This window comes from Neomonachus schauinslandi, chromosome 6, assembly GCF_002201575.2.
Source record: "Neomonachus schauinslandi chromosome 6, ASM220157v2, whole genome shotgun sequence".
Classification (NCBI taxonomy): domain Eukaryota; kingdom Metazoa; phylum Chordata; class Mammalia; order Carnivora; family Phocidae; genus Neomonachus; species Neomonachus schauinslandi.
This window is the reverse complement of record NC_058408.1, coordinates 49626009-49645293: the sequence shown is the minus strand read 5'-3', so window position 1 is coordinate 49645293 and position 19285 is coordinate 49626009. Positions and strand designations below refer to the sequence as shown.

The window sequence follows — 19285 nt, the reverse complement described above, 5'->3', positions numbered from 1 at the left end:
GTTCTCTGTATCAGAGACGAACAGGCGCTAGGACCACAGGCCAGAAACAACAGGTGGACGAACTAGTATGTTGCTCTGTGGGAAGTGTTGTAACAGAGATATAAACCAAGTGCTGCACAATTCACATGGAAGATAATTAACTCTCCCTGGAGCCTCAGGGTCACCTCCTGGCTGAGGTGCCATGTGAGCTAGATCAGCCATTCTCAAACCTCTGGTCTCAGCAACCATTTTCCTTCTTAAAAATTACAGGAACTACAAGATTTTGTGGTTCTATGTGGGCTCTGTCTATCAGTGTTTACCATATTGAAGCCAGAACTGAGAAATGTTGTAAATAATTATTAATTCATCAAAAAACAATAAAAAACCCATTACATGGTAACAAAAACCATGTCTTTTATGAAAAAAATCAATATTTTTATGATAAAAGAAATACTGAGAGGAGTCACATCATCTTACATTTTTCGAAACTCTTTTAAATACCCAGCTAAATAAAGGACAGTTGGATTCTTTCTCATCCCTGCTTCTGCATTAAATATACTGCAGAATGCTTTAGCTGAAGCATATGAAGAAAATCTTGCCTCACAGAGTAATGAATCTAGAAAAGGGAGGTGTCTTTTAATAGCTATTTCAGGAAATTGTGGATTTTTTTTTTTTTTGATAGTACACCAAAGCTCAGTAAGTATTAACTTCCTAAAGGTGAATGGCAATGTGGAAACAGAAACCATACATGGAAGATTCTGTATGCTCCTTCATTAAAATCCATCATCCATGTTGAAATTTGAATGTACTTTTTTACTCACACACAGTTTTAAAACGTCATGCACTGGTCGTTTCGAAAATAGTGGCTCATGGATTTCCACACATCTTCCAAATGTTGGCACAGTTCGTTATACAACTGCAAAAACTCTCATTCATGAATAGCATTACTGGTCTCATGAGTCAAGTCTATAAGTATTGAAAAGCTGTCAAGCTTGCTGTGGCATTCACAAGTTGTTATAATATTCCATGGTTTTTTTCTCTTGAAAGCTTGTGTTTTATCGTTGGCTACAAATGTTGTCAGTTATTTTCCAAGCTCACTTTGTTCATTTTCAAGAAAATGTCGGCCAAATTCCCAAGTCTGAATAAATACAGTGCGCTTGTTCTGTCAAGCAAAAATTGTGGTATACAACAGAAGCAGATAGTTGAGCTTGCAACTCAAACACTCACACGTCAGCTTCTAGCAGAAGTTGTGTGTGTGCTTCCCATTCTGTCAGTTAGAATATTAAGAGAACATGTGCTCCAGGGCCAAAATGTAGAAAATTAGTAATTGTGATTGCTTCATCTAGGATGTCCCCAAGTAACACTGGATTTGTGGGACGACCTTTGAGTGTGGTGAAAAGCCAAACAGCCACCAGTAGGGTTTGGCAGCACTGCATGAATTCCTGCTAAGACACCTGCAGCTTTTCCCACACTGCTTTTGCATCAGTGCAAATAACAACTCAGTGAAAAAGACAAATAAGATCTTAATATTACGAAAACAGTTTTCGCTTCGAAGAGCCTGTGGAAGGGGTCTCATCATCCATGGAAAGGTTTGTGGGACACTTTAAGAACCCCTGAGCTAAACGCCAAGGCTCCCCAGGAGTCAGCTCCTCCTTTTCTTGGGTATGAAACGAAGCTCAATGTCTTTTCTCGAAATACATAGTCCACGCCGAACAAGCAAGACTGTACTAGAAGCTGAGGATACTGAGATGATTAAGGAACTGTCTGCCTTTGGGGCCCCAGGTGGCTCAGTCAGATAAGTGTCCAACTCTTCATTTTGGCTCAGGTCATGATCTCAGTGTTGTGGGATCGAGCCCTACATTGGGCTCCTCACTCTGCAGGGAGCCTGCTTGGGGTTCTCTCTCTCCTTCTCCCTCTGACCCTCCCCTAGCTTGCATGCATGTGCACACGCACGTGTGCTCTCTCTTTCTCTGAGGAATTTATGCTTTCACGGGATAGGCGATTGGTAAAGAAAATAATTTAAGATTTACAGAGTATTACTAGGGAAGTATGCATGGAGTGCCAGGAAAACAGAGAAGGCAAAGAACCCCCAGAAGAGGAGGTTGTACCTAAGATGTATATGGAAGAACAAAAGGAATTGTTTGGGGGGGGGCGGATAAAAAAGAGAATAATAGGTCAGCCTTCGTGATATATGAAGCGGAAGGGACTGAAGTGACTCAGAAATTTCCTCCTCGCTCTTCCTCTCTCCATGCAGCTCCAGAATGGGCCGATTCGTTGAAGCTGAGCAGTTACTGCATCCCTCTTGGCACAGAGATTGAGCCAGGGATGGGCAGGCCTAAGTCAACTCATGCCAACGAATTGCAAGGAGTGGCCTGAAGGGGGCTGCTGGGAGAGAGCAGCCTTCTTCCTCTTGTGCAAGCTCTCAGAAGCAATCCTTACTCGTCCTCTGGACATACTCCATCTGAATGTGGCGCCTGCAACTGCTACTGCTATTTTACGACCCGTCTAATGACGCAGACCACACACAGAGGAGGCCAAAGCCAAGAACTAAGGAGACACAAAGCCGGAGCCCTGATAACAGTAAGCATGATTACCGCTTTCACCGACCTGAGCCAACAAATCCCCTTTATCATTGACTTCAGTTCAAGTTAAGTTTTCTCTTACTTATAATGGAAAAATTCCAAACTAACATGAAGTCAATCTGACACAGTAGCAGACAGGTAGGAACCAAATCGTGGAGTACCTTTCATGTCTTGCTAAGAATCATGTGCATTCTCCAGCAGGTCCTGGGAGTCAATATAGTATTATAAGTTGGAAAATAATAAAGCTTCTGAAGGTGCCACCAGCTGATATGGAGAGGTCTCTTTGTCTTTATGCTCCGGCCACACTGGCTTTCTTCCAGTTTTACAAGGTAGCTTCCTACCTTTGCATTACCCAAGAAAAGGAGGAGACAACTTCAAGGAAGACCAGTGGTGGCAATGTAACAGTGGGATCATTAAGATGAGGACAGAAGAGCGTTCCCTGGATTTCACATGGTCCCTGGTGCAATGAAGCAGTCAGCAAGTGAAACACCATTCTGAACAGGAAGAGACTGATCAGGTGCTCGCTAAGAGGGTATGCTAGGATGTGGGCTAGGAATGCTAGGAATTTTTTAATTCTCACTGCCTCCTGAGAGCCTAGTATCATGACCAATACCTAGCAGCTGCTGAAAAAATATTGGCAGTTGGAAGTGAGAAGTTAAGAATGAATGTGGATATGTCTACAAGTTTGAGAGTTGGGGGTGCAGAGAAATTATGCCTGATAATCAGCTCCAATTTTTAGATAAAGTGTAAGGCAAGGTCTTATGCTACATGAAGAGATATAGAAATTAGATTGGGAGCTTAACTATCTACTAAAGATTTGAAATAGTTACTTAGGGCAATGAGAAGACAGGTTGCTCAAGGACAATAAAAAAATGATAAGCAATGTTTAGGGCCAAACGGAGATTAGAACCCAGATATTTATGGTACCACCAATCCAGACAAACAGGAGAATTTACATACAAACCTTGGCATTCAGTCTGGGGGTCAAAGTAAAGCATGTGGATATGGGGCAACTGATCCAAATTTGAACATATACTAGTAGATGCTGTATACAACAACAAGAAGCAATGAAATTGAGGATTCTAATAAAAAGGTACTAAAGGAAAAGGAAGAGTTGCCAGAAGGATTCTAATAGATATGAGGAAAATAAAAGGATCAATGAAGGGGCACCTGGGTGGCTCAATCGCTGAAGTGTCTGCTTTCGGCTCAGGTCATGATCCCAGGGTCCTGGGATTGAGCCCCGCGTCGGGCTCCCTGCTCAGCAGAGAGTCTGCTTCTCCTTCTCCCTCTGCCCCTCCCCCCTGCTCATGCTCGCGCTCTTTTTCTCTCTCTCTCAAACTCAAATAAATAAATAAAATCTTTTTTAAAAAGGGATCAATGAAATGGTGAATTTCAAGAGTCATACATCAGTCAGAGTGTAAGGAAGAGCAGGAAAGAGCTGTAAAGAACAATCTGTGGTATGAGCAGACCAGTTTCAGAGCTGGAGGACTTTCAGGGATGCGGGGTTGTGACCACAGTTACCAGTGAATGAAATGGGGTTTTGAAGGTCAATGAAGTGCTGGGAAGCAAGGAATTTATAAAGTAAGAAATGGGATATACAGTCTACATCAGAGGTTGGTAAATGGTGACATGTAGGCTACTTGCCTATTTGTAAAAATGAAGTTTTACTGGAACAACCACACCCATTCATTTTCGTATTGTGTATATAAATATATAGTTAGGTAGCTGCAACAGAGACCATATGTCCAGAAAAGCCTAAAATATTTGCTATGTTGGCCTTTAAGAATAGGTTTTTTGACCAATATCTACATAGTTCAAGAAATGTGCTTGGGTGAAGGCAGGAGATGAGACAGAAAAAACAGAGGAGCGGTACCAAGAATAAGGAGAAGGAGGGGCAGAAGGTGACAAAATTGAAGATGTGTAGTTCCAAAAAGGAGGTGTCTTCTGGAAGGAGAGTAGAACTGTATGGGTCTAGAAGGATGGTTCTTAACTTTTTTGAAGTTCCTGTGACAGAGACTGCTCTTTTTCCCAAAAATCTATCCTTTCTTTAAAGATTTATTTATTTGAGAGAGAGAGAGAAAGAGGGAGCAAGAGAAAGCATATGAACAGGGAGGGGGGAGAGAGAATCCTCAAGCAGACTCCCTGCTGAGCACAGAGCCTGATGAAGAGCTCGATCCCAGGACTCTGAGATCATGACCTGAGCCGAAACCAAGGGTCAAGACATGACTGAGCCACCCAGACTCTCCAAGTCCTCTCTTTCTTTCTGCCTAGAATTTAAGTTGAGCACATGGCCACCCAGCTAAGACTGAAGTTCCCAGCATCATTTGCCTGGACTTAGGGCATGTGACAAAGTTCTCTCCAAGGCCATAAGAGTAGATGAGATATGTGCAATATTTATCTCACTGGCTTAAATAAAAAGAATATCTTCACCCTGTACTTCTGCCCTTCTCTTTCCTGTAAGTAGAAACACATGCTGGTCAACCTGCTGGACCAGGCAGGAGAGGATGAAAACCTGGGGGGAGGGGGGCGCGGCAGAGCAGCAAGACAGAAGGACCCTGGTTTCTGAAGAAGTGCATGGAATGGAGCTGCCCTTCCAACCTGAACCCCTCTTCTTGGAACTGTTGTCTGAGAGAGAATAAATTTCTCTTCCTTAAGTTATTTGTAAAGGTCTCATTGTTCCAGAAGATTAACCTTTTTCCTACTTACAGTATCCCTTTAAAAATCCGATTAATCTATGAACTCTCTTTCCAGGAAATTGCACTTACACACAAATTTTATACTTAATGGACTTGGGAGCCCATTCATGATGCTGAGGCTAAGAACACTTGGTATTGAAGCATCAGCGAAGAAAAGAGGGAATGGCCACCCCTCTTGTGTGCTTAGAGAACATTATGAGAAAGTGTTCAGAGGACACTTCTCAATAAAGTAGCCCACTTTTTGCCACTGCACCCTTTCAGACTATATTCTGATTATTACTAGACTGAAAAGAGCCATCCAGAGGACACTGGGAAACAGAGGAAAGGGGACATGGGAAAAAGAATCAAGGCACAGGATGAGATTATAATGGGGAAAAATGAGTGAATTTTAATTTCCAAAATTTAGGGGGAAAGTTAGATATACAGGGAGAACAGGACAATCTGCAGTCATCAGTCAAGGTCACTAGATATGCCCAGACTTGCACTGCACATCTCCAGATGATGCTACATGTATACAAGTTTTATTGGGAATGCTGCCTCCCGGAGCTACGTGGTGTGGCATAGTCACTGAAAGTATCCCCTCACTATTTAGAGTTACAAAAGCCACCAAGAAACTGGCAACAGTGAAAAAGTCTCACTGGGCATTTCTATGGTTTATATTCTTAAGTTTCATGCTCCCTTAACTGAAGGCTGTCAACTTTTGACAAAGGTCCCAAAGACGGCACTTAAATATTTTTATACTGCATTTCTGCTCACCCATTTCATTCACTGGTAACTGTGGTCACAATTTCTATCTTATTTAGTAGTTCATTATTGACTAACAAAGTAACTAATTAGTTCTTAACTCAGTCGCTACATTTACCACACTGTGTAGGACAGTGGTTATGGCTACAGGCTTTGTAGATCATTTCAATGCTATATAAACTACTCTACAGAAAACAAAGAAAGAAAACTGAAAAATTACTTTATAAAGTAAATGTAAAATTGATAACAAATCCTGCCAAAGATTACACACATAGAGAAAGAAAATCTGAGGCTAACTTTACTTAGGAATATGGATGTAAAATATCCTTAATAAAATATTAGCAAACAGAATCCAGCAACACATTAAAGGAATAATTCACTATATACCAAGTGAGGGTTGTTTCAGGAATGCAAGGATAGTTCAATATTAGAAAATCCACTTATATAATTTGTCCTTTTAATAAATCTGAGGAGAAAAATCACGTGATTATAGATACTAAAACATTTTAATATTTTAAGAAATTCATTCTTGATGGGGTGCCTGGGTGGCTCAATCGGTTAAGTGTTGGCCTCTTGGTTTCAGCTCAGGTCATGATCTAGGGGTCAGGAGACTGAGCCCCATGTTGGGCTCCATGCTTGGCACAAAGTCTGCTTGAGATCTTTTCCGCTTCCCTATCCCAACCCTTTTGCTCCTCCCTGTTGGTATGTGTGCGCGCGCGCGCTCTCTCGCAAATAAATAAATAAATAAATATTTTAAAAAGTCATTCTAGATAAAGAAACACTCAATTCCTCCTTTTTTGTTTTTTAAGATTTTATTTCTTTATTTGACAAAGAGATAGAGCCAGAGAGTACAAGCCGGGGGAATGGCAGAGGGAGAAGGAGAAGCAGGTTCCCCACTGAGCAGGGAGCCCAATGTGGGACTCGATTCCCAGCCCCCGGGATCATGACCTGAGCCGAAGGCAGACAGCCCAACCTGACTCAGCCACCCAGGCGCCCCTCAATTCTTCCTTAACATGATAATGTTTATCAATCTGAACACAAAGCAATCATCATAATGGCAAGACAGTAGTGTTGCTACCATTAAAGTCAGGAGAAGACAAGAAATCACATTATCACATTTTTATCTGACATTGTACTGTAGTTACTACCAGTGTAATTAAACAGGAAAATAAAATCAAAGAAATAAAAATTTGAAGGGACAATACAGATGATCAGTATTTGCCTATGATATGTCTGCATAACTAAAATATCCAAGAGAACCAACTGAAACACAGCTATAGCTGAAGAATTCAGTAAGGCAGTAGCAGCTGAAAATTAACACATGAATACCAAGATCTTTGATAGACACAAACTATAATCATTTAGGACATATATACATACATATAAAAAATATATATGCTATATATGTGCATATAAAATACTCCTTTTACAAAGGGACAGAAAGACAAAATACCTAGAAGTAAATCCAGCAAGAAATGTACAAAAACTTTATGAGGAGAAAGAAGAACCTTTAAAACTGTGCTGAAGGGCAGACCAGAAACCTAAACAAACACAAACACACCAAGTTCTTAAGTAGAAAAACTCAACATCAAAAGGATTTAATTCTCCCTAAGTTAATTAAAAATTTTAACAAGATTTTAAACAAAAATACCTAGGTTTTGTTATTGTTTCTTTTTCGGTTTTTTGTTTGTTTTTTTAAGAACTGGACAAGCTTCTTTGAAAGTCTCTATGGGAAAAAAATGGCTAGGAGAACTCTGAAAAGGAACAGTAGCAGATGGTGACTAGTCCTACTGAACATTTAAGCATACTACAACCTAAAGCAGAGCTTCAATAATTAAAGCAATGTGGATAGGCACAAGAATATATATATATATATATATATATATATATATATATATATATGGCACTAGAACAGAAGTTCTGATAGACCTATATGTATTAAAGAATTCAGTATGTGATAAAGATGACACCTCTAATCAAAGGGGAAATCACAAACTATTGAATAAATGGCACTGAGACATCTGAGTAACCATCTGGAGAGCTAAAGTTGATACTTCCTACAGTACATCTGGATAAGGTTATATCTCACAGAATATGTCAGAATGTTCAAAATATATCAAATATTTAAATGCAAAGAATGAAACCATTAGACTATAAGAAGAGAGAATGATGAATCCTTTTATAATCTTAAAGTGAGGAAAAACTGTCCAACTGGGACTTAAGGTATGGAGGCCAAAAATAAATACTAACTTCCAGAAAGTTCCAAAGCTTTTGGAAAACCAACCAACTACACAAAAACATGGGCAAAATCAAGGGACATATAGTAATCTGGGGGGAAAATTTATTTGTAACTCCTATTACAGTCAAAGGGATAATCTCCTTAGTATTTAAAGTGCTTCTGAAAATACGAAATAACAATGAGATATCACTTCACACTTAGAAAACTGACAAATACGAGAACACTGAATAAAGACAAGTGTTGGTGGGGATACTGGGGTATAGTAACCTTCAAATACTACTGATGAGCATGCAGACTAGTACAGCCATTCTGAGCACAATTTGACAGTATTAGTCAAAATAAATACAGATAATCTTTATGAAGCAGCAGTTCTACTCCTGCTTATATATCCCAGAGAAATTTTAACAACAGTCCCTAAGGAAATATGCACAAAGATGATAATTGCAGCATTATTTATAGTGATGAGGAGCTGGAGGTGACCTGGTATCCATCACTGAAAAGACTGGTAAATGTGGTGGACACCGATCATGGAGCACTCTGCAGCAATCAGAACCAATGGGCTACACCTGTACTATCCAATAAACCTTTCTGCAACAATGATGGAAATGTTAGACATACGGACTATTCAATATGGCAGCCACCAGCCACATGAGGTTACTTAAATGCAAATTAGTTAAATTTTTTTTAAAAGTAAAAAATTCAGCTCTTCATTTGCACTAGCTACATTTCAAGTGCTGAAGAGTCACATGGGGCTAGGGCCTACCATACTGCATAAGGCAGAAGTAGAACATTATCATTATTACAGAAAGCTCAGTTGGACAGTGTTGGGCTTTATTTGTACCTAGTAACATGAGTAGGTCTTAAAAATATAGTGCGGACTGAAAAGAGGAAGAATCAGTATGCTGTATTGTATCACCATTTAGTTAAGTTAAAAATACATGAACACAAAACTATTCACGTTTTGCAAGAATACATACCCCCTAAAAAAGATAAACATTAGGGAAATTAGAGTGCTTGCCTATGGGGAAGGGTAGGTGGGAACTGGGAGTAGCGGTAAAGAGAAACAAACAGCCAAATACATGAACCATTGGAAGGAGGAGGGTTTTCATAGGCCTATGATAAAATGTATTGTGAATTGAGGAGTATGATTAACTCAAACCTATGCACTGAAATTACATAAACAAAACAAAAAGAGAGCACACAAAAACCCATATGCTAATATTTATGGCACTTTTATTCATAATTGCCAAAAACTGGAAGAAAACCAAATCTTCTTCAACAGGTGAATGGATAAACTGTGGTATATTCATACAATGGAATATTATTCAGCAATAAAAATGAATGAGCTATCAAGCCAAAAAAAAAAAAAAAAGAAAGAGATATGGATGAATCTTAAATGCATAATGCTAGGTGAAAAGAGGCGAAGTCTGAAAAGGGTACATACTGTATGATGCTAATTATATAACATTCTAAAAAAAGGCAGAACTGTGGCCATGGTAAAGATCTACGGTTGCCAGAGTTTGGATGTAATGAGGGGAAGGGTAAATGAGGGGGGCAAGGGATTTTGTAGGGCAGTAAAACTATTCTGCATGATGCTATAATTATAGATATTTGACACTATGCATTTCATTTGTTAAAAACCCACAGAACTTTTGAAAACAAAGAGCCAATCTTAATGTGTGCAAATTACAAGAAAAATCATTTAGGAGGCTGGGTGATTCTAGGATGGAATGCAGAATGAGACAAAATACTAACTGTATCAAAGATGTATGAAACAACCTCACTGTGGGGGGAGGGGGGTGCTGACCCAAGTAACTCTGGTTGGTCTTTTAAGACTAAAGACGAAAGATGCTGTATGTAAGAACTGTACTCTAATTGATCAAGTTTTTCCCCACTGGGGTATGGGTAAGCAATTCTGATACTGTTATAGATGTATAGTGGAATTAAACAATTAAATAAGTGTATGGAAGATAGTGAGAACCAGATTTCTCACTGCTGGATGGGGTGAACAAAGGGAGGAGGCCAGAATGATCCATGGATTAGATAATGAATTAGATCACGATAATTAGATAATGGATTAGAGCCAGATACATCAGCATGAACTCATGCTTAGCTTAGTAAGATACAGATGGCTACTTCTAGAAATATTTATAGATATGGATGTACATATGAGTTCGTATACACACATATGTATTTCCTTGCTCTGTCAGCTGAGAGACCCTAGAAGCAACAACACCCCAGTATAAATAAATATACACAGTGCCTAGATCTGGGTTTCTAATACCATTCTCCAATGAAAAGAATCAGGGCTAATCGGAGAAAGAGCTGATTCTAGAACTCTGGGGGCACGGTGGGTAGGCAATATACAAAATGAGCTGGAGCAGGAAGTGACAGAAAGTAACAAAATGTGCAAAAACCAAAACCAAAACAAACACCCACATTGATGAGGGTATGTCAAAGGGACACAGAAGCCAACTGAAAGAGCTCCCCATTAGCCAAAGCTGGAACCATTTCAGCAATAAAATCAATAAAGTAGTATTGGATTATAACCCGAAGTATAAAATAAGTATTTGTGAGTCCATATGATATAAATAAATGATTAAATAAATACATTAATAAGAGATGAGAGACAACTGTCTCATGTACAATGATTCAAAATAATTTATGTGGATATTCCACTCTCTAAATAGTGGACCATAACTCCCTGTCTTCTTAGTATAGACTATACATAGTGACTTCCTTCAAAGAGTACAGCATGGGAAGGGAAAAAGAGAGTAACTTACCGTGGAAAATCTGACAAATTCTACTTCAGCCAGTGATCAGGATCAACAGCAACAATGCTAAGTCATATTGACCAAATGTGCCCTTGACATGTGATGAAAATGCATTCCTCCCCCAAACTCATAGCCCCAATCTCATCATGAGGAAAACAAACAAATTCCAGTTGAGGGACATCCTGCAAAATACTTGACCAATACTTCTCATAAACTGTTGAGATCATCAAAAACAAGTCTGAAAAACTACCATAGCCAAGAGGAGTCTAAGGAGACTACAAGTCTACAAGTCTAAGGAGACTTGATGACTTAAGGTAACGTCTAAGGAAATCTAAATAAAGGATGGACTTTAGTTAATAGTAATATATCAATATTGGTTCTTTAATTGTAATAAATGTATCATACCAACATAAGATGTTAGTAACAGGAGAAAATGTGTGTAGGGTATGAGAACGCTGTACTATCTTTGCAATTTTTCTGTAAATCTAAAACTGTTATAAAAAAACCAAATTTATTTTAAAAAAGAAAAGGAAGAAAAACAAAAATGAAATACAGCCAGAATGTCAGAAGCCCCTCTTCCTTCCCTCCCCCTTCCATTATCTTCCCTTTCCACCAGAGGTAACACCCATTCTTTATTTTGTGTTGTTTCTTTGCTTTTCATAAAAAATGTACATCTTTACATATCCTCAAACAATGTGTTGTTATTTTGAATTTTATATAAATGAAGCTGTGCTGTATGTATTTTTCAGCTAGCTGTTTGTCTTCACTTAACATTACCATTGTGAGATGTATCCATGTTGGTATATGTGGCTGTAACTCATTGATTCTCATGGCTGGGTAACATTCCAGGGGATGACTGTAACATCTCCTATACTTGCAGCTTCCTGTTAATGGACATTGGGTTGTTTCCAAGTTTTGCTCTGACTAACACTGCTACTACACGTGCATTGTAAAAATTAGTAAAGGGAAACCTTACCAAAGTGAAGCAGGGAGGCTAGAAGGGGGTACCCTACCACTCAATGTCAATCACAGGGAGAATTGTCAGTTACAAACCCCAACAGAAGAATCATCCCTAGGAAAGAATGATCAATTACAGGACCCAGGAAAAGATGCACACTGAATCTTCTACAAGAAGTCAACTAGCCCTGCAACTCAGCTGATGACAAATTATCATCACCCTGAATTCTTGCTTTTTTCCAATGGACTTTAATTCAAAACAACCTTTCCCAACACCTTCCTTCTTCTCTATAAAATAACATCCCCCTCCTTCGTTTGCTAGACTTGCCTATGGTTTTGCCAGAGTTTGTACGTCCTCAACTGCAATTCTCTGCCGTCCCCAAATAAACCCATTTTTGCTGGTAAAATACCTTTTAAGGTTAACAATATGCATATAAAAATTTCTGTGTACTAAATCCCTAAAAGGGGAATCACTGGGTTGTGAGGCATGCATGTTGTCACCTTTACTGTGTAATACCAAACTGCTTTATAAAAGTTGTCTCACATCAATCTGGATTACCATCGACATCAATTTAATTTGTACAAATTGTGTTGGAAACCCAGGAATCGATAGAGGCACTTCATTTTGTTTTCTCAAAGTTTTAAATTATATGTGATTAAAAAATAAAATAATAACTATTACACATTTATAATAAAAATATGATGATAGATGCCAAATTGTGGTACATTAGAAATTACCATAGGCTTTAACTTGTCCTGAGAGATTAACTCGCTCAAAATAGAGCTTGTTCTGCCATCTGTGTGCATATATTTGAACTTGGTGTAAAAGTGGAGAATATAGACTCAGCATGTTCCTGCTGAAACGATGCCAAGTTCTGTTCCCATAAACTGGCCTTAATCTGAGAAACTACTAGCCTTTTGGGTTTAATGACATTCCTAAAAAACCACATATATATATATACATATATATATATATATATATACACACACACACACACACACATATATATACACACACATATATATGTATATATATATATTTTTCCATAAAACAAGACCTCAATCCTTGCTCCACAAAGAAAAATAAAGAAATTAAGCTTGTATTTTATTTTTCCTTCAAAAACTTCAATGACTTGAATTCAAACCTATCACTATATTTAGAAGAGCATTTGAAGTGTTGTAAAATTCATCACTCTTGCATTCAAAATGACTTTGATGTAAAAATCTACATTTCTGTAGACAAACAGTAAATAATAAACCTCTCAATACTATAAATTAGTGCATTCTGCTACTATGGGTCGTGTAAGCATAGAAGACCCTACTTTAAGATTGCTGCCATTCATCCTCTGTGTCTTGGATGGGCTGCCACTCTATGCAAATCTGTTTACTGTTAACCTAAGCAGCTCACCATAGCAGAGAGTAAAAGGAAGGAAAAGAAACAAATTTTAAGGTTTCTTCTCAAATGGGGAGAGACGTGTGAAAAAAATTAGGGCTGTTTCGTATTAGGCAAAAGCTCACCTTTTGTAGAAAGGTAGAAAATTATGCCCAGTATTAATTACACCAGAAGCCAATTTAAAAATTCAGAAAATGCTGTTCAAGCAGCTCCACTGGGCTCTGACAGTGGATTCCAAGCACAAGGCCACTTAATACAAAAGGCAGTGGCCTTGGACAAGGAGCTAAAACCACAGCATCTTCTGGATGGCTCCATTTAACAGCAGAGCCTTCTTCTGGGATTCCCACTTTGCATTTCTGTGGGGTCTTTCTAAGAAGAGCCCTGGACATGTATCCCACATTGGTCACCATGACTGTGGGTGCCATAACACACCAAGCAACACGGCTATCCACACCTGGACGCTATAAATGAGAATTCCCCAATTCTGCTTAGGTAAGAACACCTACTCAGGCAAATATTTCTTGATGAAGTTCACTCTCTTCTGCATTAAAGCCTTGTGTGAGAAATCACTCAATGGGTAAGGATATCCAAAAGGCATTTACATAGAAATCATAAAGGATTTTTCTGTACAAACTAGGTTAGTGTACTTTCCCTATTCTAACCATTGCCAGGGCTTCTTTCATCCAACCATGAAAAAGAATGGATTTTAAACAATTTTAAGGCATAAAATAGTAATGAAGAGAAAGGTTTAAATGTTACATTGACTTGAGTTCGAGTGATGGATCCATCAATTATTAGCTATGGGATCCTGAGTAAATTATTTAACCTCTCTGATCCTACTTTTCTCCACTGTTGGAATAAGTGGAAAGCCAGGAAGGAGTTGACCCTAGATGGGTCTTCAAAGCCTGTTCTTTTAACCACCACATTGGACTGCTCCAGAGTGTTTAAACACCACCTTGCATGTGGGAACTCACTACATCTCTGCAGGCTGATTGATTTATCTTCAGGAGCACCTTCTTCAATCAAAAGCCATGATAGCTAAAACTAAACACCCCAGCTCAAGAGAAACAGCTTCCTTCACTGAGTTTTACACATGCACAAGCTCCAGAGTTGGGTCTGAAACAGAGAGCATCCCTTTCAAATAGTAGTGAATCTGATAAATCTGTTCTGTTCACAGCCCAGGAAACCACACTTCAATGCAGAAGCTACATTTCAGGTTAACCAATTGTATCAAAATCAAATATGCCTCTAAAGCAAGAATGTCTACTATTTTGAAAGCTGAGATACAAAGTTTTAGTTGAGATATGAAATTTTCATTGGCAAATTAGGAAACCTTTTATATTCTCCTGAGAGGGGAATAAAGCCTTTTAATAAAGGAAAATCCCAAAGTGAAACATTGCTAAGAGAGTCTGTTCAAAATAGGGTGGGGAGGACATTGAGGAAGCAGGGCCTATGCACTTCTGTTTCAATTCTCCAGAACCGCCATAAACTTTTGATCTCATCAATTACGACTTGTCAATTGCAACTCCACCACCTCCTGGAACACATCTTCTACTTTGGACTGAAATCCAATGTAACACCTGTTAGCAAAATAGCCAATCCTGTAGTCTCCAGTTTAACTCTGTCAGCACCAACCTAATTCTTTCAGAACAAGTTCTCTAACCTTGTGGGTTTTGCTTTTATAAGCCTGTACCCTCTGCTTGCAATTTGAGATTATTTTCTTTTTCCATGGACTCTGTGCCTCCTGGATTACAATCCCTAAGAGCCTCCCCCCCCCAAAAAAACACCTTTGACTGCTTTTATAGCCTCTTCTTTTTGGTCCCCAGATCTATGAATTTAAATATCTTAAATTAGACATTGCCATTATTTTGGGATATTGTAGTGTTTTGCAACACTTCTGAAAGCAGGTTTAGATTATCCAGCTTAGAGTTGTCAGAGAAATACCATAAAGAAAAGGGAAGTATGACAATCTCGAGATGGCAGGCCTTGACTGAAAACATTCAAATTCAAAACATTTCAAAATTACATGTAGCCAAACAAAGCACAACTGAAAGTCTCATATGGCCCTTGCACACAATTTGCAAACTCACTTAAGAGGGCAGAAGATACCACCACTCCCTCCACCACCCCGCAGGATTATCCTACACGCAAACCTGCCAGGACTGATGGCTGAGGTCTGGGAGTCAGGCTTCATGGCTTTCTATGTCAAGTCAGCCCTCCACTGCCTGGCTTCTAAGTAGAGAACCATGCTCCACTCTACAGAGCCAGGCACCGTACTGACCACTCTTCTACCACGAGGCCGATCTCTGTACTGCACCATATGCACGGCACACCAACACATATTCACTCTCACCACCACCGATTGCTTATCTTTGTTCCATGACTTCAAATGGCTTCACCTTACCTAGGCCACACCAAAGCGAATCCATCTTTAATTCCGTTCATTTGTGTTTTGATTTTTTTAAATCCACACAAAGAGCACAGGAGTGGGATAAACTTCTCTGCCTTGGGAGGAGAGGGAAGGCTTCATAGATACGTGATAGGTGTGCAGAGTTTAGGAGGAAGAATAGATGGCTGCCAAGTGGAGAAGGGGAAAAGAGCATTCTAGGTGGAGGGAACAGCATGTGCAATGTCTTGAAAGAATCCTGAAAGGCTACGGCAGGCTTGCAGGGATATGAGGCTAGAAAAGTTGGCTGTAGTCAGAAGGGTAAGACCCCTGTTTACCTCACTGAAGTTAGGGGACTTGATCCTGAAGACAAAAGGAAACCATAGGACCTGATTTGGGTCAAGGGCCCTAGTCAAGTCCATGTCATCTATGGAGTCTACTCTTGCTATGCAAGTTGTTCTTTCCTTCCTCAGCATTCCTACACCCCTTACCATCCATACCACACACTCAAGCATTATTACTTACAACTCCTCCAAGTATTTCAGTCTGTGTTTCCACTGACTAGAGAGAACCCGAGGGCAGGGGCCTTTAATTTTTAAATTAAGTTTTAAAGTTTACTTGCTGAGCAAGTAAATGATCAATGACTTCCCACGACTGGTGGATTCATATTCCTCCCAGGGATGGCTTCAGCAAACTAAGTTCCAGAGATAAAAGTAGGGAAAGCTCTAAACCAAAGTCACTACAGCCCTTACTACTGGCCACAAGTGACAGAATCCACGATCACAAAACTTAACTTGGAGAGCAACTATACACTTGAGTCTACCCTCCATGAACTTGGACTGTCCCTTTCTGCCTAGTTCCGCTTCCCCACCCAAGCTGATAGTGACTCCTATTCCCCCTGGGAATACTGGGTCTGAACACGCCCCCATTGACTGGGGGAGAGGGGGGGTGCCAAGGACACAATCAATGCATTTAGGAAATGCATCTGGCCCTGAAGTGAGAGTGTGTCTGTTCCTGTATGTAAATGCCAAGTTGCAGGAGGTTACCATAGCAACTCCAGCAGGGTGCTGCAGTGGGCAGCTTTGCACAGAGGTGCAGAAACCCCATTCTTTAACATCTGGTCTTTTGCTGTGCACATTGGATCCTAGCAGGCACATCATGGCTTCAGGCCCCGGCTTTGGGATGCTGCAAAAAGGGAAGTGGGATTTTGAAGACCTGCTAGTCTCATTTCCCTTTTTCTCATGCACCACACACAGCCCTCCTTGTGCACAGTAAACACAACGTGTAGAGCCCCAAACAGGCTCTTTAGAAGCATGTAATTCCCTATACTCCTTCTTGTATATTATGACAAACAGACTGTACTTGCACATCAGCATGACTTCCATGCAAAATTTGCATCCACTGAATAACCCAGCAATTGTACATTTTAATGAGCCACATATCCACAGTGTCCCCATTCCCAGCCAGCCCCCAGTTTTATTACGTCATTGGTATGTTTTTAACGCAAAAATAAGTAATGCCATCAAGTGTGTAGGCTGGACTTAACAGGCTCAACTAAGCCGCACTCCAGGAATTGCAAACCAACTTTTCAAAGGACCAGGCAATTTTTGAAATCGCTTTTCCATAGGGATCAGAGAGTAGGGGTTTACTCACCCACTTCTTAATGTTTGCAATGTGAAGAGATCTCTTGTGAATAAAGAGCACCAGGGAGGTGTTATAGGACATTCCACATGTGGCTCAACCCTATGTATGGCCATCAGAAAGCCATGTTCCTACAAAGTGAACTCCAGTTGGTAGCACATTAAGTAGACGAAACATTCGCCTCCTGGACAGTTCCATTGTTTGTCAGTTTTTGGATCTAGAGAGTAACTATGAATTGGATTATCTTTGAATTCTTTCATGGGCAAAATAAGGATGATGTACAGCATCACTAAAGAAATGGATTGCACGGTGGGCACGCACAGCAGGGAGAGAGAGACATCTGCACAGGGAAAAGTGAGGGAAATTTTGGTTAACGAAGTCACATGAACCTGTCCTGCTTTGCAAGAGGCTGGAACAGGAGGACCACAGTATCTTTGCAGCCTGGCAGTGAGAAAAGAGAGTTGGATTAGAAGGTTCCAGGATCTGAAGGAGTTTTGTGGCCTAAGAAAATGAGTAGAGAGGTACTGAGAGAGAAATGTAAACAAACAAAAGGAATGGACGGGAGCCTCTTAGCCAGGGAGACCATTCTGTGTGCAGGAATGCCTTTGCCTACCTAAGGTAGCACTGGGAACAAAGAAGATACCAACAGGATCAGACTACAGTTGGATGCTTTCTTTATCCAAGGCATCTTGATGTGACCTGAGCATGTGGAGGTGGCTGGTTGAGGACATTGTTGCATGTAAGTGTGAAGGTAGGATGGACACCAAGAGGAGAGAAAACTTGAGTGTTGTGACTAAGTGCCAGTCACCTGCTGAGAGATACAGAGCCCTCTCCGAGAGTGAGGGCTAGAGATCCAGCCAGTGCAATGTGGCCAGCACATGCCTGCCCCGGGAGGGCGGGATACCTGTTTCCAACTGCCCCAGGAAATGCTGTGGGAGTGGGTGTCCAGAGGGTGTGAAGCAAAGAACGGGGCATGTGGCCAGGGAGTGGGGAGAAGGGCTTATGGGAGTTGAGCTGGTCGCAGACAAGCGTTCTGTCAATGTGCTCCTGAAGGAAAGCGGAGAGGTCAAGGCCGGGAAAGCTTTCAGAGGGGCTCCTGCAACCTTCTCCTGTGGGGCAGGGCGGCTGGGAGGTCGAGGGCCCCGCATCCATGTCGGATGTGGGAAGAAGTCGGGGGCACCGAGGGGCCTGCCGGCAGGTGGGTGTGGAGGGCGGGCTGGGCGTGGGGCGGATCCTGGGCGACAGGAGTGGGGGAAGGGAGGTCGGCGGCGAGTGGGTGTGTGGAACGAGCCGGGGTGGGGGGTGGGGGCGCCGGGACGCCTCGACCTCCCCCGGGACTCACCCAGCACGAAGTAGGGCAGCTCCGTGTTTTCCAGGTCGTCCACCACGACCATTTCTCCCGGGAAGTCGTTGCGCACCGAGAAGAGGAGCTTGGGCTCGGAGGCCGAGGGGCTGTGCATGATGCTCAGGTCGTTCTCGCGCAGGAAGGGCAGCGCCGACACCGTGATGCTTTTGAGCTTGCACTCCAGCTCCTTGGATGGGTCCACGTCGCCGGCGGCCGTGGCCAGCACCGCCGCCGGCCCCCAGCAGCAGGCGAGCAGGGCGCAGAGCCCGGCTAAAGCCATCTTGAGCCCCGGCCGCCTTCCTCCGGCGCTGCGAAGGTGGGGGAGGCGGCGAGCGGGCGGGAGCGAGCGAGCGCGGGAGGCGGGGGAGGCTGCGGAGGGACGTGGAGCCGGGAGAGCCCCGCTCCGAGGAGCCAGACGCCACGCGCAGTGCGCGGGGCTTGCGCGCTGCTTCCCGGAGCGCCCGCGTTCTTTGTTCCTCGCAGCTGCTTCGCTGGGGAAAGGAAGGGGGGAAGGAGGAGAGAAGGGAAGGAAGGACGTCGGAGGAGAGA

General features: G+C 41.5%; 1 protein-coding gene across 2 annotated transcripts in view; it reads right to left on the bottom strand.

Annotated features, from left to right (window-relative positions):
- ASTN1 (astrotactin 1) overlaps positions 1 to 19016 on the bottom strand; it is a 304291-nt gene extending 285275 nt beyond the window's left edge. For both annotated transcript variants that reach the window (XM_044916397.1, XM_021682607.1), the window contains exon 1: positions 18734 to 19016. In XM_044916397.1, the coding sequence (XP_044772332.1) occupies positions 18734 to 19016 (283 nt within the window). The remainder of the gene's footprint in view (positions 1 to 18733) is intronic.
- Positions 19017 to 19285: the final 269 nt, after the last annotated feature.